The sequence below is a fragment of the Podarcis bocagei genome (genome assembly GCF_964188305.1).
Source record: "Podarcis bocagei genome assembly, chromosome: 13".
NCBI lineage: Eukaryota > Metazoa > Chordata > Lepidosauria > Squamata > Lacertidae > Podarcis > Podarcis bocagei.
The window spans coordinates 41,765,807-41,791,985 of NC_138138.1; the positions used below are offsets into that span (position 1 = coordinate 41,765,807).

Sequence of the window (26,179 nt, forward strand, 5' to 3'; positions counted from 1 at the left end):
CTCCTTTTGAAGAACAAAGAAATTGAAAGCAACTCTATTTAGGGAAAGACTACTATTGGAACTGCTGCCGCCGTGTGGAGAAAGAGGGGAACTGCAATTGAAGAATTGAAAAACTGTATATTTAAACTTACGACCCCTAGGGGTGGAAAATAGAACAACATTAGTAAATAAATATTTGATTAAGTAACTGTGACAGAATGAAGAAAAAAGTGGGAACACCAGGGGAAAGGAAACCATCTGGACAGGAGAATGGCAAGAATGGGAAAGAGATAAAGGACTATGATGAGTTAATGGTTGAAATAAGAAAGGAGTTTAAACAAAATGAACAATCTATTGAGAAAAAATTGTTGGAAGTTCAGGATACATTAGATAAAAAATTGGAGGGGGTGGTGGGAGAATTGACAGGCAAAGTGAAGGGCCTAACGGTAAGATCTAAGGTGCTGGAAGAGTCAATGAAAAGGGCTCAGAAAGATTTAAAGGAGAGTAGAAGGGAGACAGATAGGATTAAAGGAGAAGTAAAGGAGATAAGTAAAAGACAAGAAGAACTACTGGACAACATGACAATGTTAGAGATGAGGCAGAAACAGTTAAATTTGAAATTCAGAGGGATTCCTGAGGAGGTAAATGAAAATATAAGAGTGAGCTGGTCCCAGGGAGAGGTTACCGTGGGGTGAGGTCCAGGAACTGAGTTGAGGGTCAGCAGACGGTCCTCCACGGGCGAAGCGGGGTCCAGGGCGAGGAGCAGGGCAAGGACAGGAACTCTTGAGGAACAGGACAGGGTGCTGGCCGAAACAGCTCTTCAACAACGTTGCTACCGCAACCTGGGACTGGGCTGACTCGCCTTTATCTTCTCTGAGGCCAGGGGCGGTCCCGGCCCCCAGGAGATCCGCCTCTCCTGGCCTTAAGGCGAGCACTCCTCCTGGGAGAAACCAGTTCCCTCCGCCTCTCTGCCCTGAGCCTCTGCAGCTCAGGAGAGACTGGAGGGTTAATGGACCCAGGGGGAGACTCATCTTCCCCTGACAGGGCTGGGAGAGGCGCACCTGTAGGCACTGTGTCTTCAATCACCTCCGGAGCCAGAGAGGATTCACCTGGTGCCTGCTCCTGAGGATCCAGCACAGGTGCAGGTGCTTCAGATCCAAGGCCCTGCCACAGTTCAGCCGGCCCTGAAGGCGGGGACTCCTGTGCAGGCTGGGGTTCCTCCGGTTCAGCCTCTGAATCAGATTCCCAGGCCATCACAAAGAGCTAAATTAATTAAAGAATTAGCGAACTGGCTGGACACGAGGGAAGAGGAGATAGGCTATACAATAGCAAATGCATTTTGAATAAAGGTAAAATCTGCTAGAGCGAGAGGGAAGAAATCGCCGGGGAACGTATTGGTTATGTTTAATTCTATGGACATGAGGAATGAGATCCTGACATTAAATTATAACAAAAATCTATGTATTGATGGGAAGGCAATTATCATATTTAAGAAGGTTCCAGCCAGATTTTTTCGACGTAGAGACATTTATAAACAATTAGTGGGTCAGCTAAAAAAAACAACGGAATTCAATGCAGATGGGAATTCCCGGAAGGGATCTCATTCTATTATAAAGAAAAGAGATTCAAGCTATCTAGTCCTCAGGACCTCGAGAAATTTGCCAGAAGATATGATAAAGAGTTGGGAAAGGTGGAGAAGAAAAGACAGGAGGAAGAACAGCAGGAGAAACAGGAGAAGGAGAGGAGGAGGAGGAGGAGGAGGAAGAGGAAGAAACAGACAGTAAAGAACACGAAATTTAAACAAGACTTAACCTTGGTTGATACTTAAATAAAAATGGCCCTGAAAATATTGTCATGGAATGTAAATGGACTTAATAATAAATATAAAAGAAATCAAATTGAAAATGTGTTGATTAAATGGAATCTTGACATAATCTGCTTGCAAGAAACCCACATTGCAAGAAAGCATAAGAGGATTTTAAGTAACAAAAGATTGGGGATAGATTTTATTGCTTCAGACAAAAATAAAAAAGAGGAGTGGTGTTCTATATAAAAGAAAAGTATGACCCAAAATTAATCTACAAAGATGAAGAAGGAAGAGTGATAATAGTGCAAATAACGTTCCAAGGGGAGAGTATAAAGTTAGTAGGAGTGTATGCACCTAACGATAAAAAATAAGACTTCTATTTGAAATTAGCTGACACGTTGCTAGACTTTCTGGATCAACATTTGATATTAATGGGTGACCTTTATGGTGTGGTCATCCCAGATCTGGATAGATCCATAAGAAAAAGAGACACAAACGAGGGTAAACTACCCAGGTCATTTTTTGACCTGGTGGACACTATGGGACTAATAGATATATGGAGACTTAAAAACCCCACAACAAAATAACCTACTTTCTTTTTGAATCCATATCAAAGTTGGGGAAGAATAGACTATATTTGGATATCTAAGAAATTAGTCCCGAGGTCATTTAAACCAGAAATTTTCCACGGACTCTGTCTGATCATAATCCGGTGTATTTGGAGGTGAGAGGAAAAGATCCTTCATCATTTAGATGGAGAATGAACAAGTCTTTTCAATGATCAGAAGATAATAGATAAAGCGAAAGAAACAATTATAGAATATTTTAACTGGAATCTAAATAAAGAAACACCTATAGAAACAGTATGGGACGCAAGTAAAGCCGCCATGAGAGGCTTTTTAATTCAAAAAAACAGCCATCAAAAAAGGGGGAGAGAAAAGTAAAAAGAGGAAATCTTAGCACACCTCATGGAGAATGAGAGACTGCTAACAATTAAGCCAAAAGATGAAAAAATAAAGCAAAATATAAAAATGCTGCAAGCTCAGTTTTCCGTGGTGGTGAATCAGGAAGTAGAATGGAGAATCAAAATGATGAGACAAAAGAATTTCGAGTCTGCTAATAAAATAGGAAAATATCTGGCATGGCAAATAAAGGCAAGACAAAAACAAAATATAATATGTAAAATAAGAGAGGGAGAAAAGATAATAGAAGACAGTAAAGAGATAAGAGCATTCCAGAAATACTATAAAGATCTATATAAGAAAGAGAAAGAAGCCGACGATAGAATAGAGGATTATCAACAAAAACATCAACTACAACAAATTACAAAAGAAGAAAGAGAACAACTAAATCAGACAATCACAGAACAAGAAGTCAGAAAGGCAATAGGGAAAATGAAGATCGGGAAATCGCCAGGCATGGATGGCATATCGGCTAAATATTATAAAATTATAAAATATTATGTGACCAAGTCACACCAGTATTATGTGAGGTTATGAAAAATATTTTAAAAGAAGGGGAAATTCCAAGTACGTGGAAAGAAGCATATATTACCTTAATCCCCCCAAAAGATACTGATGGTCTAGAGGTTAAAAACTATAGGCTGCTATGATACAATATTAATAAATAAATAAAATCAGGCCTTTAAAAACAAAACAAAACAAAAATATAGGCCCATTTCATTATTGAATAATGAGTATAAATTATTTGCAGATGTTTTGGCGGAAAGATTGAAAAGGCTTCTAAATAAAATAATTAATAAAGATCAAGCTGGCTTTTTACTGGGGAGACAGTTGAAAGATAGTATGATAAATGTAGTAGACATCATCAAATATCTAGAAAACAGAACTGATAAACAAGCAGTGTTGATTTTCATCGATGTGGAGAAAGCATTTGACAAAGTCTCCTGGCGATTTATGAAAGAGGACTTAAAAACAATGGGAATGGGAGAAGGATTTATGAAGGGTGTAGAAGCCATATACCACAATCAAAGAGCCAAACTTATTATAAACAACGTTTCAGAGACTTTTGATATCTCAAAAGGGACGAGACAGGGGTGCCCTCTATCACCCCTGCTGTTTATAACTGTATTGGAGGTACTCAACAAGAACATAACTACACATGTACTTTTCAAGCAGATGGACAAGCAACTAAACATGTGAGAAAAGTCAAACAGACCTGAGGAGACTGTCGGAGCGCGCAGGGCTTCTCTCCACCCCCCACCCCAAAGCAGGCCTTTCTCTCTGAGGAGACTGTGGGTGGTCCTGAACTGTTTCAGGATGATCCTACTCATGAAACTACTGTTTCATGTAGATGTTAAACAGCATAGGGGATAAAATTGAACCCTGAGGTACTCCACACAAATGGTTCCATGGAGCTGAAGAGCACTCCCTAAGCATGTGGCATTTACTCTGCTACGAGAGCGTAAGATCTCTCTTCCAAAACTCTCTCTCCAACACACCCTACATTTCCTTTCCACTGTGATGATGATTAGGAGGGATTACCTGGGGTGGGGTGTTTATTCTCTTCCTCCAATTCTTCCCGGACATCATCTTCTTTCTCTTGACTTGGACAACCTAGAGACAGAAGCTCACATTAGCACAACCATCTAAAAAGGCCTTCTCCAATGTGGCAACCTATTTATATATTTCCCTTGAAACATCTCAAAGTGCTTTACGAACAAAAGCTACATGCTGGGATAAGAATCACCACTAAAAAGTCATGTCCCCATTAAGGGACCAACAATGGAACAGACCTTTCTGCAGCCTTGGCCAATATTCGCAACAGCACCTGAAACCACACAGCAGCAGCGATGAGGAACGAAAGTGTACAGTGGTATCTCGGGTTAAGTACTTAATTCGTTCCGGAGGTCTGATCTTAACCTGAAACTGTTCTTAACCTGAAGCACCACTTTAGCTAATGGGGCCTCCTGCTGCTGCCGCGCTGCCGGAGCACAATATCTCTTCTCATCCTGAAGCAAATTTTTTAACCCGAGGTACTATTTCTGGGTGAGCGAAGTCTGTAACCTGAAGCGTATGTAACCCGAGGTACCACTGTACTAGTAAATTCTTTAGTTCAGGAGCTCCTCAACTACCCATGTACTTTTCCAGCAGATCATGTCATTGCTCCTGCTCTGAAAAAGGAATCCCAGAGCTGCACCCCTTCACTTTCTCCCTTCGTTACACCATTGATTAGGTGAGATTACCTATTTCAAGATCCATCTTCTCTTCCTCTGGGTGTTTCTGAATTTTACCTTCCTCATCACCAACTAAGCAACCTAGAAACAAACTAGTTTCTAGTAAAATGGGGTAGACATTCTGAACATTTGCAGTTATACAGTATGCTAGATCAGGGGATGAGAAACCTGTGGACACGCCCTCCTAAGGTTGTTGGACTACAATAGGCATGTCCAACTTCAAATAGGTTGTGAAATATTTTCCTGGACCTGCCTCAAAGAAATAGTATAACAAACTGGCAGTGATCTACCACCCTCCAAAGTCATTTAAATTTATTTATTTGTTTGTTTGTTTGTTTAATACCCAATCAATATATCAATCAATCAAATGGATCTTTATTTCACAGATACAGTAGTTATGTTTGGATATTTTCATGACAGATTCAAATTTTTACTGGATGGACAATAACTAAATGTGTGAGAAAAGTCAAACAGACCTGAGGAGACTGTCGGAGTGTGCGGGGCTTCTCTCCACCCCCCACCCAAAAGCAGCAACAATGAGGAATTAAAGTGAATTACAGAGGTACCTCGGGTTAAGTACTTAATTTGTTCCAGAGGTCTGTTCTTAACCTGAAGGACCACTTTAGCTAATGGGGCCTCCTGCTACTGCGCCGCCGCCGCCCTATTTCTGTTCTTATCCTGAAGCAAAGTTTTTAACCTGAGGTAATATTTGTGGGTTAGCGGAGTCTGTAACCTGAAGCTCATGTAACCTGAAGCGTATGTAACCCGAGGTACCACTGTACTAGTAAATTCTTTAGTTCAAGAGCTCCTCAACTACCCATGTACTTTTCCAGCAGATCATGTCATTGCTCCTGCTCTGAAAAAGGAATCCCTGAGCTGCACCCCTTCACTTTCTCCCTTCATTACACCAGTGATTAGGTGAGATTACCTATTCCAAGATCTATCTTCTCTTCCTCGGGGTGTTTCTGAATTTCACCTTCCCCTTGACCAACTGAGCAACCTAGAAACAAACAGGTTTCTAGCAAAATGGGGTAGACATTCTGAACATTTTCAGTTATACAGTATGCTAGATCAGGGGATGAGAAACCTGTGGACACGCCCTCCCAAGGTTGTTGAACTATAATAGGCACGTCCAAATTCAAATAGGTTGTGATCTACTACCAGTATAACAAACTAGCAGTGATCTACCACCCTCCAAAGTCACCTAAGTTTATTTATTTATTTACTAATTTAATACCCAATCAATCAATCAATCAATCAAATGGATCTTTATATCACAGATACAGTAGTTATGTTTGGATATCTTCATGAAAGATTCAAATTGTTACTAGATGGACAAGTCACTAAACGTGTGAGAAAAGTCAAACAGACCTGAGAAGACTGTCGGAGCGCGCAGGGCTTCTCTCCACCCCCCCCCCCAAAGCAGGCCTTTCTCTCTGAGGAGACTGTGGGTCCTCCTGAACTGTTTCAGGATGATCCTACTCAGTGGTTTCATGTACAGTGGTACCTCGCAAGACAAATACCACGCAAGACAAAAAACGCGCAAGCCGAAAGGGTTTTTCGTTTTTTGAGTTGCTTCGCAAGACGATTTTCCCTATGGGCTTGCTTCGCAAGATGAAAACGTCTTGCGAGTTTGTTTCCTTTTTTCTTAAAACCGCTTGAAGAGGTGCAGTTGCGACTGACCATGCTTCGCAAGACGAAAAACCGCGCAAGACGAAAAGACTTGCGGAACGAATTAATTTCGTCTTGCGAGGCACCACTGTAGATGTTAAACAGCATAGGGGATAAAATTGAACCCTGAGGTACTCCACACAAATGGTACCATGGAGCTGAAGAGCACTTCCTAAGCACGCAGCATTTACTCTGCTACGAGAGCATAAGATCTCTCTTCCAAAACTCTCTCTCCAACACATCCTACATTCCCTTTCCACTGTGATGATGATTAGGAGGGATTACCTGGGGTGGGGTGTTTATTCTCTTCCTCCAATTCTTCCCGGACATCATCTTCTTTCTCTTGACTTGGACAACCTAGAGACAGAAGCTCACATTAGCACAACCATCTAAAAATGCCTTCTCCAATGTGGCAACCTATTTACGTATATATTTCCCATGAAACATCTCAAAGTGGTTTAGCAACAAAAGCTACATGCTGAGACAGGTACTTTTCCAGCAGATCATGTCATTGCTCCTGCTCTGAAAAAGGAATCCCTGAGCTGCACCCCCTCACTTTCTCAATTCATTACACCATTGATTAGGTGGGATTACCTATTTCAAGATCTCTCTTCTCTTCCTCTGGGTGTTTCTGTATTTCACCTTCCTCTTCACTGACTGAGCAACCTAGAAACAAACAATTTTCTAGCAAAATGGGGTAGACATTCTGAACATTTTCAGTTATACAGTATGTTAGATCGGGATGAGAAACCTGCGGACACATCCTCCCAAGGTTCAACAACTTCCAACATTCTTGACTACCAGCCATGCTGGCTGGGGGTGATGGGAGGACCACGGGTTCCCCACTCCTGGAAAGAGATGCCAAGGCCTGGTTTCCAGTCACATCCACAAATATGGTGCCTGCTCACCTCTGCCCTCTGGGGAAGGGGGGAGGTTCAAGCAGTAATTAACCAGGTTTTTATGAGGTGAAATTCCTGGCAATGCTCCTCATGGGATACTGGGAAATTCACTGTATCCCATGGTGTTGCTTAAGTCCAAGGCTGCCTAAACCAGGCACAGGCAAACTCCGGCCCTCCAGATGTTTGGGACTACAATTCCCCTCATCCCTGACCACTGGTCCAGTTAGCTAGGGATGATGGGAAATGTAGTCCAAACATCTGGAGGCCCAGAGTTTGCCCTATGCCTGGCCTAAACTGAAAGGCAGTATGGATGCAACCTGGGAGTGTGTCCCTGCCATGGACGCTCCTCCATTGGCGGCTTGATTTGTGAAGGGTTCCTTAACAATTTGAAACATTGAGGGCCATCAAGAGGTGCTCCTGAAGCGACATAATCAGTTGCCAAAAGGACTGTAATTAGCTCTCTGGAGGTATTGGATGAACTTTCTCTGAAGCGTGACAAACTTTACTACAGCAGTTGATTGAAGGAGAGGACAGGGGGTTTTGTGCTCTCTCTATATGGACGCCAAATGGTTTCTTTTGCCTGTCCTCTCCTGCGAAAATGAAAGAACTGTATGTATGTCATGTTGATTTTATTCTGTTTGTATTACAGTGGTACCTCCGGGTTACAGACAGGATCCGTTCCAGAGGCCCAGCCGTATCCCGAAAAGTACGTAACTGGAGGCAGGCTTCTGCACATCCCGCATTCGCAACCCGAAGTTTACTTATCCAGAGGGATACATAAGCAGAGGTATGACAGTGCTGTGATACTGAGGAAAGGGTGCAGAAATGATTTATGTTTAACAAGGATTTAAAATGATTTTACTATGTCCTACCCCCCCCCCCCGACCAAGGTTGAATGGACGGCAATTAAAATGATTTATAGATCAGACCTGTAGGGAGGGAGAAAAGGCCCAAAGCAGATCATCCGGGGAAAGTTTGTGTTAAGGGAAAACACCAGAGTAGAACTACAATGGCACAGTACGAATATGTTATCTGGAAGCTATTTTTAGCCTGCAAACAAGATGGCTTGGAATGTGACTTTGTAAAAGTCGCAGGGAATGAAACAAAGAGGACAAACCAATATTCCTCCATAACAGGCCTGAGAACAGCGACTTGAATTTTACAATAGCAATTGATAGAATTTTCACAACAGGATTACCAAGAAAATTGGGGGGGGGGGAGGGCAAATATGCTTAATAAGGAATTTAAAATGATTTTACTACACCCTACACCCCAGCCCAAGGTTGAATGGACTGCAATTAAAAGGATTTATGGACCTGATCTGTAGAGAGGGAGAAAGGTACCAAAATTTAAAATGATTTTACTACACCCCAGCCCAAGGTTGAATGGACTGCAATTAAAAGGATTTATGGACCTGATCTGTAGAGAGGGAGAAAGGTACCAAAGTGGATTATATGGGAAAAGACTTTGTGTCAAGGAAAAACAAGCTATTTTTAGCCTGCAAGCAAGATGGTTTGGAATGTGACTTTGCAAAAGTTGCAGGGATGGAAACAAGAAGGGAGACCGAATATCCCTCCACAACAGGTCTGAGAATATTGATTTGAATGACTACACATGTGAAAAGGAATCTGTACTTATGGAAAATAAGAAGTCTACTGTTTACAAAGATGATATATCGGCAGCAGTGAGAATGGTTTACAACTAGCAAAGATTTTAAGTGGATTTTAAGAAAAAATGAAATGGCAAAAAAAGAAGAGATGGACATATGCTGGCAACAGGAGTGGGAAACCTGATTTTATAAAACTGTATTAAATTAATTAGGTTTGATTTGTAATAATTTGGAAAATCAATAATAAAAAAGAGAGGTGCCAAGGCCTTGCTGTGGGGTTTAGACAGACTCTTCTTTAATGTGATAAGGTAAAGGGACCCCTGACCGACTCTGGGGTTGTGGCGCTCATCTCGCTTTACCGGCGTACAGCTTCTGGGTCATGTGGCCAGCATGACTAAGCCTCTTCTGGCGAACCAGAGCAACAAACGGAAACAACGTTTACCTTCTCGCCGGAGCGGTACCTATTTATCTACTTGCACTTTGAGGTGCTTTCAAACTGCTAGGTTGGCAGGAGCAGGGACTGAGCAACGGGAGCTCACCAAGTCGCAGGGATTCGAACCGCCGACCTTCTGATCGGCAAGTCGTAGGCTCTGTGGTTTAACCCACAGCGCCACCCGCATCCCATCTTTAATGTGATACAGCTCAGTATATTTGCGCTTTTTGGTCCTTTTGGTATTGACTTTGAGGTGTGCTCTTGCTTTACAAAATTAAGTACCTCTGAAAGCGTCCAGCCGTGTTCTTGGGCTGTCATCTTTCTTCTCAGGGAATGAATGCTCTAGGAAGGAACACCGAAATACGCTCCTGATGAAGGTGTAACTCATGGAATTCTACTCAGTATTGATCCAGAGCAGAACTCTGATGTAAGTTAGCAGAGTAAATACCGTATTTTTCGCTCTATTGGATGCACCGGACCACAGGACGCACCTAGTTTTTAGAGGGGGAAATCAAGGAAAAAAATATTATCCCCCCCCCCAGCCCCAAAGAGCAACAGACAGACTGCATGCAGCCTGTCCACTTCTCCTAGAGCTTCTCGGGGCTGCGGGGGAAGCCCGGGTTCCCCCCCCCCCAGCCCCAAAGAGCAAAGAAGCCAAGACAGTGCGCGGGATCCATAGCCACGCAACCTCTCCAGCCAGGAGCTAAACCTCTCCAATGCAGCTAAAGAAGACAAGGCAGCAAGCGCGATCCATCCCGCTCACTGCCTTGGCTTCTTCTTTAGCCTTGCACAGCATCTTTAGTCTTGTGCAACGGGATGGATTGCGCCCGCTGTCCACCGGGGCTGGACTAGATGACTCTTGGGGTTCCCTTCCAACCCTGCAATTCTATGACCTTGGAAGGTGTTTGGGGTCTCCACCACTGGAGGCTTTTAAGCAGCGGTTGGGGGACCATCTGCCTGGCGTTCTTTAGCTGTGATTCCTACATTGTGAGGGGGCTGGGCTAGATGACCCTTGGGTGGCCCTCCCAACTCTATACAGTCCTACAGTTCTGCGGCAGGAGATCCACAGCCACTTCACACAATGCCCACTCCCAATTTTCATCTGAGAGCCATGTGTCTCTCAGTACCCCCCCCCCCACCTGCCACACTTCCCCCACCCCACTTAAGCTGAGGGAATTCCTGCCCAGAGAAACTCCCAGCAATCAAGGAGGAGGAATCCGCTGCAGCTGTGAGCAGCGGAGGATCCATGGTCCCCTTCCTTCCCTCCTCCGTGGTTGGTTTGAAGGAGGAAAGTGGGAGAGAAGCTGCTTACACGAGTGTAAGCTGCTCCCCTCCCATTTTGCTGCTTCAAAGGGAGCCCGGGAGGAGGGAATCTGCTGCAGCCTCGAGCAGCGAAGAGGATCCATGGGTCCCCTCTTTCCTTCCTCCGTGGTTGCTTTGAAGCAGGATTGGCATAGTCCATAAGAAAACTAATTGCAGCAGACTTAACTTAAACTTACAGTAACTTATAATAAGACTAAACCTTATTAAACTTCTGGAGACTCTGTGAGCAAAACATTTACTTATTTTCAAAGCTAAGTATACGTGATTTGTTTTAGCCTAGGTTTTTTTGCTGGGGAATGTTTGTTTAAAGGTAGTTGAGGGTAGAAGTAACTAATGCAGTTTTAATGCGGTTGGAGCAATCACTGTTCTACTTAACTCCACCCATGTACTTTTCCAGCAGATTATGTCATTGTTACTGCTCTGAAAAAAGAATCCCAGAGCTGCACCCCCTCACTTTCTCCCTTCGTTACACCATTGATTAGGTGGGATTACTTATTTCAAGATCTATCTTCTCTTCCTCTGGGTGTTTCTGAATTTTACTTTCCTCATCACCAACTGAGCAACCTAGAAACAAACTAGTTTCTAGTAAAATGGGGTAGACATTCTGAACATTTGCAGTTATACAGCATGCTAGATCAGGGGATGAGAAACCTGTGGACACGCCCTCCTAAGGTTGTTGCACTACAATAGGCATGTCCAACTTCAAATAGGTTGTGAAATATTTTCCTGCACCTGCCTCAAAGAAATAGGTTTTAAAAAGGCAAAAAAAAACCAATGGCTCCAGCCTCTGCTGCTAATCTGCAAACTCACCTGGATGGGATTCCGACATCAGGACTGAGTGGCCAGAACTCTGGAGCGGATTTTGCGTCTCATCTGTAAAGTGATAAGTGGTTTCTTAACTCATATGGATGTTGTGATAACAAGGAAGAAGGAAGATATATCTAAATGTTTTTAAGGTTTGGGAAGAGTGGTGAGACTCACCGTGTTTTTGAACTTGCAGGGCATGATTTGAACTAGGACATGCGACTTCTAAGCATTCCAGGAATTGGCTACAGGCAGCTTCCCCTTTTTCTTGTATCAGAATAAGCAACTCTCTACTTTTTTTCTTTGAGTCTTTGATTTTCTCCAGCCCCTCATATTCTTCTTTTGTGATGACAATCTCTGAGCGTAAGTCATCTAAAACACAGTCTATGTCCTTCTGAAGTATATCAATTAATTGCTTTCTCCCTTTGCGTATAATTTCATAGCTGGACATCATCTCTGAAAGCAGCAGTCTGTGAAAGAAACATTTTATTTAAAGAGCAAGAGGAGGGGGGGAAAGAATTAGAATCTGTTCAGCTTTCAAAAGTTGTCTTATACCAAATCAGAATTTTTGTTTTTCTACTTCAGCTGAAAACTGTGGGTGGTTCCAGACTTGCTATTTTAGGGTGGGATTCAGTTGCTTACCAGCAAATTTATTTTGCGCAATTTAATTTGACTCTTAGCACATGCACAACAAACCCCCTCCCCTCCTCAGCCAGACATTTTTGCATGCAGGAAATGCACTGGAAGGTTTGGGGTGATACTTGTGTGAGGGAGATTGAGCAGCTGCAGAAAAGGGAGAGCCACAAGCAGACCTTGAGCCCTTGGCAAGGGGCTGCTTTGGTGCCTCTGAAGCTGGAATAGACCATGGGCCAGAAACGGCTTCTTTTTGTTGCCTTTCACGCTCTGCCAGTGACTTCCTCCAGGGCCACTGGGGTCAGGTGTGCTTCCCTCCGCTTCCTCCTCCTCCATTTGTCTGCCTGCCTCCTCCCACTCATTGCTTTCCCTTCTGTCGCCTTCCCTCCTTAGCAGAGGAGCATCCCGGGCAGTGTACTGACAGACAGGCTCCTAGCCACTCTAAGCCAGAGTGGAGAGGTGCAGATTTTGGAACACACACCCATGGGCGTAGCCAGGATCTTTGTTAGGGGAGTCCCAGAAAGTTGGAGATCACCCCAAAAGGTTTGAGCTAGGAGGGACAGGCTTCTGCTAGGGGCACAGAAACGTAATTAATTGAGTATTTTTTAATGCTTTTCAATAATTTCTGAGGATGTGCAGCTAACAGGAAGTGGTGATTCACTCCATGCTGTGAAATGCATCTCTGCCTCTTCTGTGCAGCAAAAACCACAGTAAAAGGCACAGGACACAGCATTTTTTCTGATCAGTTGGTAACCATACTGATTATGCCTACCAGTTTTACATTGACCTGTATAGGTTTTTGAATAGGAAGAACACAATGCAACAACTTTCCCAAAAACATTTATTATTAATTATTATTATTATTAAATTAAAGAACTATCTAAAATCACTTTTGTGTTGTTCCCACAAGATATATATATATGCTACTGAAGGGACCACTGATTTCGGCACGCAGTAGATACTAATATCACCCCAAATGTGGGGTGGGATCTTTCACAATTGGAAATTCCATTTAATAAGGAAGAGTTCATGAAATGTACACAAACTCTAAGCATTCACAGAAGATCTGTATGCTTTGCATCTCAGGTAGAAAGGAGTAGAGCCTACCTTCTTTTCTCTGTAGGAGCAGCAGAAAGACTTCTCAGCTCCAGCTAGCAAACACTTGCGCCTCCCCTATATTTAAAGGCAGAGAGCAGAAACTGAAACTGAAAGTCTCCCTCTGACATGGGTTCTGAGATAACACATGAGTTCTATTAAAGGGTTTCTTCATCCCCCTCCCCAAAATAGAATGTAGCGTCTGCCTGCAGGTTTCCCTTAAAAGGGCTGATAAGAGAGGGAACTTGAGTGCAGCGTTTGGGCTCTCCTCCACGCGTCTCTCGCTTCCATACATGTCGCAAGAACTTTGGCCTCAACCAGCGGCATCTGCCAAGCCGCAGCGACGGTGCTTTCGGAGGACGGCACCCCCGTCCCCTCCCTCCCTCCCTCCCTCTTTTTCGATGCTGCAGCCTCGCGCCTTTTGCTGGAAGGGACTAGCAACTAGCTAAGGTTCGGCTCTTTCCCGCTGCCCAGTCGCCCTCGGGTGGATTCGACCCCCCCCCCCGTGCCCGGCTGCTGAAGACCCTTCCGGGTCTGAGCGAGGACGACCCGAAGAAGTTCTCCAGACCCCCTCTACGAGAAGAAGCCTCTACGAGACCCCTGTCCTGAAAGGCTGTGCCCATTTCCCCGAAGCATATCCTGGAGGAGGCCGATGCTTAGCGCCTTACAGACCTGTTGATCAGCTCCCACACTGCGTCCTGGGGACATCGATGGCAAGGACGAGGCGAGCAGCCTGGTCCTCTCCTTCACCAGGCCAGGTAAACCTGCGTGCGTCCCGATCGTCCCAGGAGTTGAGTCCGCCCTGGCAGCAGATTTCTTGGCTGCACGTGCCTTCATATGCAAAGCCTGCTGATAGCAATCAGAACACAGAAGCCACCTCCTAGGGGCCCGAGGAGGTCTTTGGCCATAAGCGTAGCCAGGGGGGGGGGTGCAGGAGGGCAGCTGCCCCCACCAAGTCAAGTCAGTAAATAAAAATACTTAACTGGCCAATTGCGTCCCAGATAGATCGGTTCTCCCTCCCCCTAACAAAAGTCCTGCCCTCCCCTAACATAAATCCTGGCTACGCCCATGCTTTGCCCTCCCCCAATAAAATATTTGAGGGGGGCCTCTTCCCCCAAGTTGATGGGCATTGCTATTCAAATGGTGTGTGTGTGTACAGCATCATGTGCTTGATTATGCAAGGAGGGGCTTACCTGCCCCTCCCCCAAAGTTTTATTCAATTTGGCACCTCTGACTTGTGTAAAGAGTTACTATTATTCCTTAAGGCATTACAAATACCTTCAACACCCTTAGGATACACAGAACAGCAAAAACGAAGGAAAGGAATTGCCTCAGTCCTTTGGACTTGGGGTTCGGGTTGTCCTATGCAGAAGGCAGAGTCTTATTCCTCTCCTGTTTCAGCACTGCAAATATTTAAAACAGGCCTGTAATACGTTCAGAAAGCTTGCAGGCCTTCCCAGACCCTCTGGAACACCAGAAGCTCCCATCTAATATCTGAATTGGTCCATCTAGTAAGTTAGTCTAGGATTGAACCTGGGGCCTTCTGCATGCAAAGCATGTGGCCTGTCACTCAGCCCAGCCTGACTTACTTTGACTTTGAATGTGCTATGAAGGGAAGGGGAAGGGGAAATACTATCTTTTATGCTGGTAAATGGGAGCTCACTGGATTCCCCCCATCAATATTATTATGCAAAACAGTGAGAAGAGCATGACCTTCACATACCTTTCTACTGAAAACTCTGAAAATATTGAAGGAGTCTGAGCTAAAGAAGTTCAAGGGCAAAGTCCACCATTTCCCCATCAAGAAGCGCTTTGTGAATATTTCAAAGGAGTTGCTGGAGGAAGCAAGTGTTTCGCATCTCAGCCAGCTGCTCCTCGTCTACTATGGCCCGGATTATGCCTTGGAAGTGACGGCCAGAGTTCTGAAAGCCATCAACTGTGAGCTGCAGGCAGACAGGGAAGGTAAGGAATTTGGGAATCAATAGCCATTGGTTTTGAGCAATGCTCATCATTGCTATGTGGTGATCTGAACCCCGCAAGAAGTTTTGGGTCACACCAAATATCCACAATATGTAGAAAAAGAAAGAGGAAGTGAACATGTGTACCCCAAAATAAGCTCAGGGTCACTTCAGATAATATGCTCACCATCCTCTATTAGGTGGCATTGAGTTGTGTCCAGCCCAATGCTTTTGGGTGGCACAAAATGCCATTAAGGGTGTCTGCCCATGCCAATACAGTGGTACCTCGGGTTACAGACACTTCAGATTACAGATGCTTCAGGTTACAGACTCCACTAACGCAGAAATAGTACCTCAGGTTAAGAACTTTGCTTCAGGATGAGAACAGAAATCGTGCAGCGGCAGTGCAGCGGCAGCAGGAGGCCCCATTAGCTAAAGTGGTACCTCAGGGTAAGAACAGTTTCAGGTTAAGAACGGACCTCCGGAACGAAGTAAGTTCTTAACCTGAGGTACCACTGTAATAGCCAAGCTATGTGAAAGAAAGGAAGAGGAGGGAGGCAGGAAATTAAATGGCATTTTCCACAAAGGTTATTTCCCACAAATTTTCAGTGTAGTGAGTTGAAATAGTTTCTTCTAGACAATTTACAACCCCCCCCCATATTTTTTGTAACATTTTTACTTTATATATTGCTTAAAATTGAAAATCAAAACCATAGCTTATTCAAGGAGGAGAAATTGTGTTGTTTACTCAATCGGAAGGGGCCAACATTTGCTGCACAGATAAATTCTGCCGCCTTTGAATAACTTCTGATTGTGCGGTTTGGATGCAGCCAAGCATGCTTTGACAACACAGACATTATATGGACTCTGCATTCAACTCCACTCCCACTTGCCATACACACTGGAAATATATTTGGGGTGGGGAGTCAGTGTGCCCCCCCGGGCATTGGATGGAGATTAAGAACATACATAGTTTTGCACCAATAAATGTTTTTTTTTGGGGGGGGCAATTAAACAAATAAGACTATGGGGGAATAAACAACTGGTATGGATCTTTCCCACTCGCAGATGACCTGGTCATGCCTGCTGATGTGGACACAATGCAGAGAGAGGTGGGAAAGGAAAAAGTGTGGTAAGTTCATTCCTATTTTGCTTGGCAGCTTACAGAGAAAGGGCTAGGACTCCTGTCTGGCAGCATTTCACGTTAGTTGGCATGAGGCAACATTAGCAATTTCCTTGGGAGGGAGATGCAACTAGAAACAAGGATGGGCAAATCTGTTCCTAGGGTGGACCGTGCTAAGTTTTTGGGTGATAAGTAATAGTTTCCTGGTCAATGTGGGAAGACTCACCCTTGAAGAAATCTTGGGTGTGAGGCCAGAGGGCAAACTGTCAGCCAGTTCAAGTTTCTGTATGCTCGGCCATTGGTCATGCTTTGCAAGCAGAAAATGCCACTAAGGCCAGGCAATGGGGTACAACCTGGAGAAAGATGCAAAATGGACCACAAAGACTAGATATATACTTGACAGTTATTAAAGTGGTGGCAAATCACATCATAGTTTCTTTTCATTATGGATTATTTAAGCATGTTTTCCGGGCGGCAGATGAGGGTCAGATCGCAGGTGGCCGAGAGGGTCAGCGAGGGCAGGAGACCAGGCATGGGGAACCTCAGGCCCAACTTGTATCCTAACCAGATTCTAAGGCTTTCTTCCCCTCTCCTGATGCCTAAAACAAATGGAACATTTCTGCAACAGAAAGGAGTCGCAATCTCTGCTAAGAAGATTATCTGCAAGGGAAGGAAATAATTAATTGAGATTCTTGGAAGGGACATTTTGCATGTGTTATACTCTTGCTATATTATCACACGGAAAGAATTCTGGGACTTGCTGGAAGCAGAGGAAGACTCCAAGGAGAAAAGTAACAAATTGCTGCGTATGATCCAGGGAAGGGGGGAGCAAGCTTGTTGCCAGTTCCTTGAATGTGTAGAAATGGAACATCCGGGTTCCATCCAGAATCTGCTGCTTGCAATACGTGGTGAGTTTGGCTTAGAGTCCAAGGACAATGCAATTTCCTCCTTCCTCCTTGCAACAATCAATTCAGGTAAAGAGTTGTATTTCTTTTACAGGCTTGGGGCAAGATCCAGTCCAGACTCTTGGCCACTCAGGGCTACAGTTAGAATCCCCCCTGTTTGCAGAGGAAGGAAGCAGCACAGAGATGGAAAACCCGGCAGGTTCTGGGGAAAGTGGCCGGGGTAGCTGGTGCCCCAGTGAGGTAAGAGGATGCAGTTTTAATCATTTGCATCACCCATGGTACTTTTAAAGCAAAGGTTCTGAATCTGAATTTCTAATTCATTGTGTACATTACCGTATTTTTCGCTCTATAAGACGCACAGACCACAAGATGCACCTAGTTTTTGGAGGAGGAAAACAAGAAAAAAAGTATTATGAATCTCAGAAGCCAGAACAGCAAGAGGGATCACTGCGCAGTGAAAGCAGCAATCCCTCTTGCTGTTCTGGCTTCTGTGATAGCTGTGCAGCCTGCATTCGCTCCATAAGACGCACACACATTTCCTCTTACTTTTTAGGAGGGAAAAAGTGAGTCTTATAGAGCAAAAAATATGGTAATTAATGAACTTGCTGTTCAGCTTCAAAGGATGCCTCTAGACAGGTGACATTTCTGAGTCACTTCTGGGTTCGGCATGATGCGTGCATGCGCAGTCTTACACATATTAAAAAAGTAACGGACCCCTGACAGTTAAACCCAGTTGCAGATGACTCTGGGGTTAAGGTGCTTATCTTGCTTTACTGGCTCAGGAAGCCGACGTTTGTCCGCAGACAGTTTTTCCAGGTCATGTGGCCAGCATGACTAAGCCACTTCTGGTGAAACCAGAGCAGCGCATGGAAACACCATTTACCTTCCTGCCAGAGTGGTATCTATTTATCTACTTGCTTTCAAACTGCTAGGTTGGCAGGAGCTGGGACAGAGCAACGGGAGCTCACCCCGTCGTGGGGATTTGAACCACGGACCTTCCGATCGGCAAGCCCTAGGCTCAGGGGTGTCAGATACAGACAAGAATACCCTGTTTTCAGATGGGAAAAGAGATCTGCCCTCCACACTTATGGTTACCGTTTTCTTGTAGGAGCTTCCAGAAAAAATCAAACCAGTCATGGTTTGTGAGTCAGAAGGGGGTCACAAAAAATACAGGTGTGTGAAATTTCTCTTGGATCTTTTAAGGATTTCTCACGTCAGGGAACAGTTGATACTGTGAATTGAATTTTGGGATTCTGACCCTTTAGAATCCTCTCCCACTACACATTGGACAGGTGATGTAGCTCTGAAGACCTTCCTCCAAAAAGAGTTTAGATCTTCATCTCAGTCTCCACCTGCATTGGAAGTACTTTCAAATGCTTTTGTACAGTGGTGCCCCGCAAGACGAATGCCTCGCAAGACGGAAAACTCACTAGACGAAAGGGTTTTCCGTTTTTTGAGCTGCTTCACAAGACGAATTTCCATATGGGCTTGCTTCGCAAGACGAAAAACGAAAACATCTTGCATGTTTGTTTCCTTTTTCTTATCACCGTTAATACAGTTGCGACTTGACTTCGAGGAGCAACTCACAGAACGCGGTGTGGTAGCCTTTTTTGAGGTTTTTGAAGACTTTGGTGATTTTTGAAGCTTTCCCAAAACTTCTTTTAAACTTTTAAAACTTTTTTTGGGGGGGTTGGATTTTGGGTTGGGGTGTTTGGAATTCAAGGACTTGGTGTTGGGGAGGGGTTTGCAAGAATCTGGAAGCTTGTGTGTGTTTTTTCTGCATTTTTATGATTTTCTGTGACCATTGGGCCACTCTGCTGTTTTTTTAAAAAAATTCTGGATTTGAATTTCTGTGTGGTGGGTGGCTGGGGGAACAGTTGAGGAGGGCGTTCTTCAGCAAGAAACAAAGAGTGGAAGAGGAACCTTCTTCGAGTTGTCCCCCAGAGTCTTAGAAAATGTACTGTACACTTTGTTGATTTTTAAATGTTTTTCTGTCATGTTTAGAAACTTAATTTATTGTTCCTTCAATTTTTGAAATGCTCTTTACAGTATGTGTGACTTTAAAGAGCACTTAATAAACTCTTGTTGTACCAAATTTGGCTTTCCTTAATTTTACAGTATTTTTGTAAATAGTCCTTAAATTTTTTCCAGTCTTCTTCTGCTGACTCTTCACCCTGCACTGAAAAGGATATATCAAGAACTTTGGCCAAAAGTTTCAATATAAGGAATAATTCCTACTCAAGAGTTGAAATGAAAAACGTGTATATTCTGCTAAGAATAACAGTTTGAAGCTAGTAGTAAATTTAAACACAACGTGTAAGTACGATAGTTCGGACTTCTCGGACTCTCAGAGATGCGATTATCAGCTGCCCTTCACGAGGTTACTTTGGTTCCCAACAACAGTGGTGTTCACTAAAAGTGAACTTTCCAATATTGAAATAAACAATTTTCATTTGTTTGGCAGTCTCCTTGCTAATGGCTAAAGATCTTGCCTAGAGAACCAGTTAGCAGTTGTTGCCAAATTGTGAAAATGGAATCTATTTATGCTACACTGAAGCCAGTGGGGCTTCCCTCAGAGAAAACACATTTCATGAAGAGCAAATTCCCCTTAGCTCATTTAGCAAAAGACTTGGTACAGTGGTACCTCGGTTTACAAACTTAATCCATTCCGGAAGTCCGTTCTTAAACTGACACCATTCTTAAAACAGGGCACGCTCCCCCCCTTTTTTTAGTTATCAATCCTATTCAGATTTGTAAGGGACCTTATTTTATTTTTTTCGTTTTATTTAGCACAATTATTACAAAATATAAGCAAAATATTGTAAATACATACATATATATTTCAGATAAGCACACACATATATAAAAAGAACAAAAAAGAAGAAAAGGAACAAAAGAAAAAGCAAAGATAAGGAGAAAAAGAATAAGAAAAGTTGGAAGAATTTCCTCCAAATTTATTCTACAAATATCTCAATAATAAAATTTCATTGATTGACTTCCATCGCTTACACTGCACTTCCTATATACATTTTAAGCAAGATTGTTTCTGTTATTGCATATTTCCCCCATACAATCTTACACACAATCTTCCACCATTTGGATTCCGTTCTTAGACCGAGGTAAAGTTCTGAAACCAGGAAAACTATTTCTGGTACTGTTCTTAAACCAAGGTACCGTTCTTAAACTGAAACCATTCTTAAAATGAGGCACTCTTTCCCTAATGAGGCCTCCCGCCGTCGGTAACCTTCCACCATTCAGATTCTGTTCTTAGACTGAGGTAAAGTTCTCAAACCAGGACACTACTTCCGGTACTGTCCTTAAACAGAGGTACCACTGTACTTATGAGCTCTTTGAGGAAAACATCCCTCCTGGTTTGCAATGTTGGAATGTTGGAGATAAAGCACACTGTTATTTTGCCTTATCAATTTCAACTGCTCCTAGAAATGTTGCCTTATGTTTCGTGGTAATATTGAAGTATAATTCCTTCTGTGGGTTCCTGCATTGTCTCATCAGGAGACTGACCCAGGGTTGCTGGTAGCTCTCTGCTGCGTCACAGTTCAAGGTAGCCAATCCAAGAGCCCCAACTTCAGTTTCTCATGTGGCCAATAAATCTCCTGTCCCCATTATAGTTTCTAGTGCCAAAGCAGTTTAGTTTTCCTTGCCCTGTGGACGGAGAACCTGTCCTTTCAGGTGTTGTTAGACTACAACATCCACCATCCTTGCCCCATGCTGGCTGGGGCTAAAGGAAAGCCAACAACACCTGGAAGGCAGCAGATTCCCTCAGTGGCGTAGCGTGGGTTGTCAGCACCCAGGGCAAGGCAAGTAATTTGCACCCCCTAACCCATGGATTTGCACCCCCTAACCCCCAGGTGTTGCGCCCGGTGCGGCCGGCCCCCCCTGCACCCCCACGCTACGCCACTGGATTCCCTATCCCTGCCTTATCTACTGTAACAAATCCAAGAAGGTTGTGGGGCTTCGAGTAAAAGAGCTGAACTTCTGCTCCAAATGCCCTTCACCCTATCTGAAAGGGACCCAGTATTGTAGGAGCTTGCTGCCTTCTTTGCATGTCTCAAAAGTGACCTTGTTTGCCCTTCCCAGGCTGTGGATGAGCATGAAGCAAATTGCCATTCACAGAGAATAGAGAAACCCCCTGGGACCCTGAAAAGTCTGAAGATTGGCACTCCCGTCTTTGTGCAGACCTTAAACGACGTCACAATCTGGCCTGAGGTGAGACACAAAGATGATGAAATATTCTGTCAATGCAGAGCCAAGCGGTGACACATGAGAATGGGAAGGAACTAAAGCAGGACCGCTGCTTGCCCTTTAATTTGACTCTCTTAGAATCATGGGTGGGGCTAAGCCACATTCACACCTACAGAGATTTCTCGCTTTCCCGCAGGAAGTGAAATTTCAATACCTGGATGCTGAGAAGCTGCAGCAGTACGTGGAGCTGTCTGCTGAGCAAATGCAAGAGAAGTTCAGCTTCACGCTGGTGGAGAAGCACACAAATAAAAGCATCTGGAAGGTCCATGTGAATCGAGGTGTGTTTTGACCGAGGGAAGATCACAAGGTTGGACTGTAGGTTGGGAGGCAGGATGGCAAAGGGCATCGCAGTCACATTGCCTCTTTCCTGTTCTCTTGCAGAAGAGTTAGATCCAGGTCAGATGAATTCCTCTATTCTACACCCAGTACAAGGTAAGCAAGTTTTATTTCCTTGTAGTTATAGCCCACCTCCCTCTCAAGGGGGCACAGCACTACACACATGGCAGAAGAATAATAAAAAGTAACATTTGTAATGTCATGAAAGAGCCTTTCTAGACAAGCTGACCTGGCTTCATCATGTTCTTTGGGGCCAGATCAAGATCTTAAAAACACCTAGGTTTTTAAAGTTTGGCTGAATTCAGCTATCTAGACATGCCAGAAGAGTCCAGTGTATGGGCTCCCAATAATTCATCTCCCATCGTCATCAATTTCTTATAGTTCCTGCTTGCTTCATTCATATCCTCTCTCTCTCTCCTTTCCAGGTGATTGTGGCTACTCACTGCCCCATACACCATCCCAGAGAACTGACTCAGGCCGTAATGCAGAAGGCAGGTAGGGATTAACCATTTCTCTTGAAGGAGATGGTAAAATATATTAATTCCTGTGACCTGTGTGTGTGTGTGTGTGTGTGTGTGTGTGTGTGTGTGTGTGTGTGAATTAACAAGAGGAAAATTGCTGGGTACCTAGATTAAAAAGCTGGGGCTGAACACACACTCCACTAGGAGAGAGCCCCAGTTGCAAAGTAAAGACCAATAATAATAATATACAGTGGTACCTTGGGTTATAGACGCTTCAGGTTGCAGACGCTTCAGGTTACAGACTCTGCTAACCCAGAAATAGTACCTCAGGTTAAGAACTTTGCTTCAGGATGAGAACAGATATCATGTGGTGGCGGTGCGGCAGCAGCAGGAGGCCCCATTAGCTAAAATGGTACCTCAGGTTAAGAACAGTTTCAGGATAAGAACGGGCCTCCAGAACAAATTCAGTTCTTAATCCAAGGTACCATTGTATTACAGTGGTGCCTCGCAAGACGAAAATAATCCGTTCCGCGAGTCTCTTCGTCTAGCGGTTTTTTCGTCTTGCGTGCAACTCTATTAGCAGCTTAGCGCTATTAGCGGTTTAGCGGCTATTAAAGGCTTAGCAGCTAAAAGGCTATTAGCGGCTTAGCGGCTTAGAAAAAGTGGGGAAGCGGAAAAAAATCGCAAGACTCGCAAGACGTTTTCGTCTTGCGAAGCAAGCCCATAGGGAAATTCGTCTTGCGAAGCGCATCGAAAAACGGAAAACCCTTTCGTCTAGCGGGTTTTTCGTCTTGCGAGGCATTCGTCTTGCGGGGCACCACTGTACTTTTACCTCACCCATCTGGCTGGGTTGCCTCAGCCACTCTGGGCGGCTTCCAGCAAAACATAACAGGCATGATGGAGCCGGCCTTTCATAGCAGAGCTGATGAAGGGAATTCTGCTTCTCAGCTCTCCCAGTGCTAGAATGGTCAGGCAGCAGTATAATGTGGAAATACAGGTCATTTGACCTTCTTTATCCCATTTTGGCTCCATGTAGCAGCCAACCTCTCCCGCTCCCCTCAGTGTCATTCCTAGTTGTGGAAGTTGGCAGTATCTTCTGATGATCTGCCTCATTCCCAGGTCCATTTGCTGAGCTTCTCTTGATTTGTGTCTGCTTTTCCTTGCTGCTGGGGGTGACATTGCAGGGCAATGGAGAAGACCATCGCAGACTGCCTGATGTCCATGCTGGAGAACTTGTGGGAGGATGAACTCAAGAGATTCAAGCTCAAGCTCAACGAGTTCCCCCTCAGGGAGGGCTATGACAACATCCCCCTAGGGACACTGGAGAAGGCAGATGTGGTGGACTTAAGCCACCACCTTCTGAGTTTCTACCTGGAAGATTATAATGTGCTGGTGACGGCCGAGGTCCTCAGAGCCATCAACTGCAGAAACGAGGCACAGAGGCTCCTTGCCCTCACCGGGAAGGAGTAAGGAAAAAGGAATGCCGTCTCATGGAACTCACCATGAGTTAAGGGGAAAGGACTGTCAAATGGAGGGAGATTGATTCTGATCCTCTTTTCATGGGAGTCATGAGGGTGGAAGTGGTAGTTTAAAAAGCATGCAGAAACTTGTTCAGTTATGTATCTGCGTTTGCAAAGCACAGGAAATTTAGGTTGTTAGGCCTTTTAAATATCCCAGTATTAGGCACTGACAATGTGCTCTTCCATCTCTACCCCTCTGGCAATGAATTGGGCCACATGTTGCACAAGTTTTAAAAGGTTTACTACTTCCATAATACAAGGTCTTCGTCATAGATCTGAGCGCCACAGCAAAAGCAATGCAGGTAGACAAATTAACCAAGTACAAAATTACAAAGTCAGTTCCCAAATGGAGTCTGGGTTCAGGAAGGAGCTCAGACACGTGTTCTCTGATCTATGTTCCACAAAGGAGAGAGAAAGAGAGAGTGAGGGGACTAGGAAGAAAGCTTTTGTTACGAAAAAATCTAGGTGCAAGGCTGCTCAGTCACCCAGCTCGTCTCTCAGGAGGAGAGGGGGAGTGACCTCACAGAGCCTTCTCTAGCAATTGAGAAACTGTGAGGTTTTTAAGCCCTCCATTCAAAATGCTGGGCTGCAAAAATCTTTCACAATGCCTCCATCGTTGTCTCCATTTCTTTGTCCCTGCAGCCGGAAACCCTTTCTATACCAACACGTCTAAATACAACAATTGTAACCTTAGGGGGTTCAGTCTGTATGATGCTTGAGCCCCGTGTAATTCCTGGGGTCCTGGATCCAGCGAGGATTAAAATGTAATGGAGGATTCAATTCCATTGCTGAACTAGTCAGGCATGTTTTTTTGTGATAGAACTGGCCATGGCTCCCACCTAAGGACCATCATTCTTAGTATAACAAAAGAAGTGATGGTGCCTTCTGGGCACATGGACTGGGCTGGCATGCAGAAACAACATTTTTGATGATGTCACACATACAGATTAATACATATTTTTAACTGCTGCTATATCTGAATTGTCTCTGTTATACCTAACTGTGATTCAATGTATTCCTGTTGTTTTTTATGATTTTCCTGATACTGTGAGCCGGAACTGGTCTGTGACTGTAATAATAAAATTCATTCATTCATCTTCTGACCCTCTCCTTTATCTGCCTCCTCCTCAAGAGGTCCGGAGAGTGGCAAAACGAGAATGCTCTCCTCTGGAAGTTCACCTGGAGCCTTCATAATACACCTTTAGGTGCCAAGCAGAAACGTTCCTTTTTAACCAGACCTTTGGTTGATTTTGATGCACGTAGAGACCTATAAGCTTGAAATGTGGCGGGGGGTTGGGTGGGGTCGTTATTGGGTTGTTGTTTTTATATTTTGTGGTTTTATTTTTATTTTTAAAAACAAGCAGAGCTTGAATCATAGCTGTCAACTTTCAGATTTGAAAATAAGGGATCAGCAGACTCACCTGTCCCGGGGACAGTCTATGTGATATCTAGCAATCCGGGATAGCAGTGGGAAACTGCACTGGAATAAGGGAATTTCCCGCAAAAAGGGAGAAGGTTAACAGCTATGGCTTGAATCTTGGCAAGACTGAGGTTCTGTGAACAAATAGCTCCTGCGCCTGAAATATTGGCCTGCTGCCTACCCTGGATGGGGTTGCGCTCCTGCTGAAGGAGCAGGCTCACAGTTTGGAGGTGCTTCTCCATCCAGCTCTGTCACTGGAGGCTCAGGTAGCCTCAGTGGCTGGAAATGCCTTTTACCAACTGTGGCTGATTCAACAGCTAAAGCCGTTTCTGGACTGGAGAAACCTTGCCACAGTAGTTCATGCATTGATTACAGTGGTACCTCTGGATACGTACTTCATTCGTTCCGGAGATCCATTCTTAACCTGAAACTGTTCTTAACCTGAAGCACCACTTTAGCTAATGGGGACTCCCGCTGCCACCGTGCCCCCGCCGCACCGCCACCACACAATTTCTGTTCTCATCCTGAAGCAAAGTTCTTAACCCGAGGGCCTTTCTGGGTTAGCGGAGTCTGTAACCTGAAGCGTATTTAACCGAGGTACCACTGTACTTCAAGACTGGGTTGCTGCAATGCACTCTACAGTATGTGGGGTGCCCCTCACTCTTTGTCCGGAGGCTGCAGTTAGTGCAGGATGCTGCCACATGACTGCTGACGGGAGTGAGGACTTGGCAGCATATACTAAAT

The 26,179-nt window shown here is 44.4% G+C and overlaps 2 protein-coding genes and 1 long non-coding RNA gene across 3 annotated transcripts in view; 2 read left to right on the forward strand and 1 right to left on the reverse strand.

Moving 5' to 3' along the window:
- The window catches only part of LOC308570830 (interferon-induced very large GTPase 1-like), a 110,504-nt gene that overhangs the window by 12,309 nt on the left and 72,016 nt on the right, over window positions 1–26,179 (reverse strand). Inside the window, exons 10-13 of the mRNA XM_081165799.1 lie at window positions 11,410–11,481; window positions 7,248–7,319; window positions 6,939–7,010; window positions 4,992–5,063 (exon numbers count right to left, since the gene is read on the reverse strand). Of these exons, the coding sequence (XP_081021925.1) occupies window positions 4,992–5,063; window positions 6,939–7,010; window positions 7,248–7,319; window positions 11,410–11,481 (288 nt within the window). The remainder of the gene's footprint in view (window positions 1–4,991; window positions 5,064–6,938; window positions 7,011–7,247; window positions 7,320–11,409; window positions 11,482–26,179) is intronic.
- LOC308570924 lies at window positions 14,151–18,780 on the forward strand. Its single transcript, XR_014001231.1, has 6 exons — window positions 14,151–14,207; window positions 15,148–15,411; window positions 16,476–16,543; window positions 17,159–17,438; window positions 17,530–17,675; window positions 18,544–18,780. It is a non-coding gene; the product is annotated as an uncharacterized lncRNA (long non-coding RNA).
- Window positions 21,441–25,110, forward strand: LOC308570700 (uncharacterized protein; the record flags this gene model as incomplete). The annotated part of the gene is made up of 6 exons (XM_081165612.1): window positions 21,441–21,470; window positions 21,534–21,662; window positions 21,835–21,976; window positions 22,080–22,130; window positions 22,460–22,529; window positions 23,680–25,110. 6 exons carry the CDS (start codon window positions 21,441–21,443, stop codon window positions 23,963–23,965), a joined length of 708 nt encoding a protein of 235 aa, XP_081021738.1. The 3' UTR covers window positions 23,966–25,110.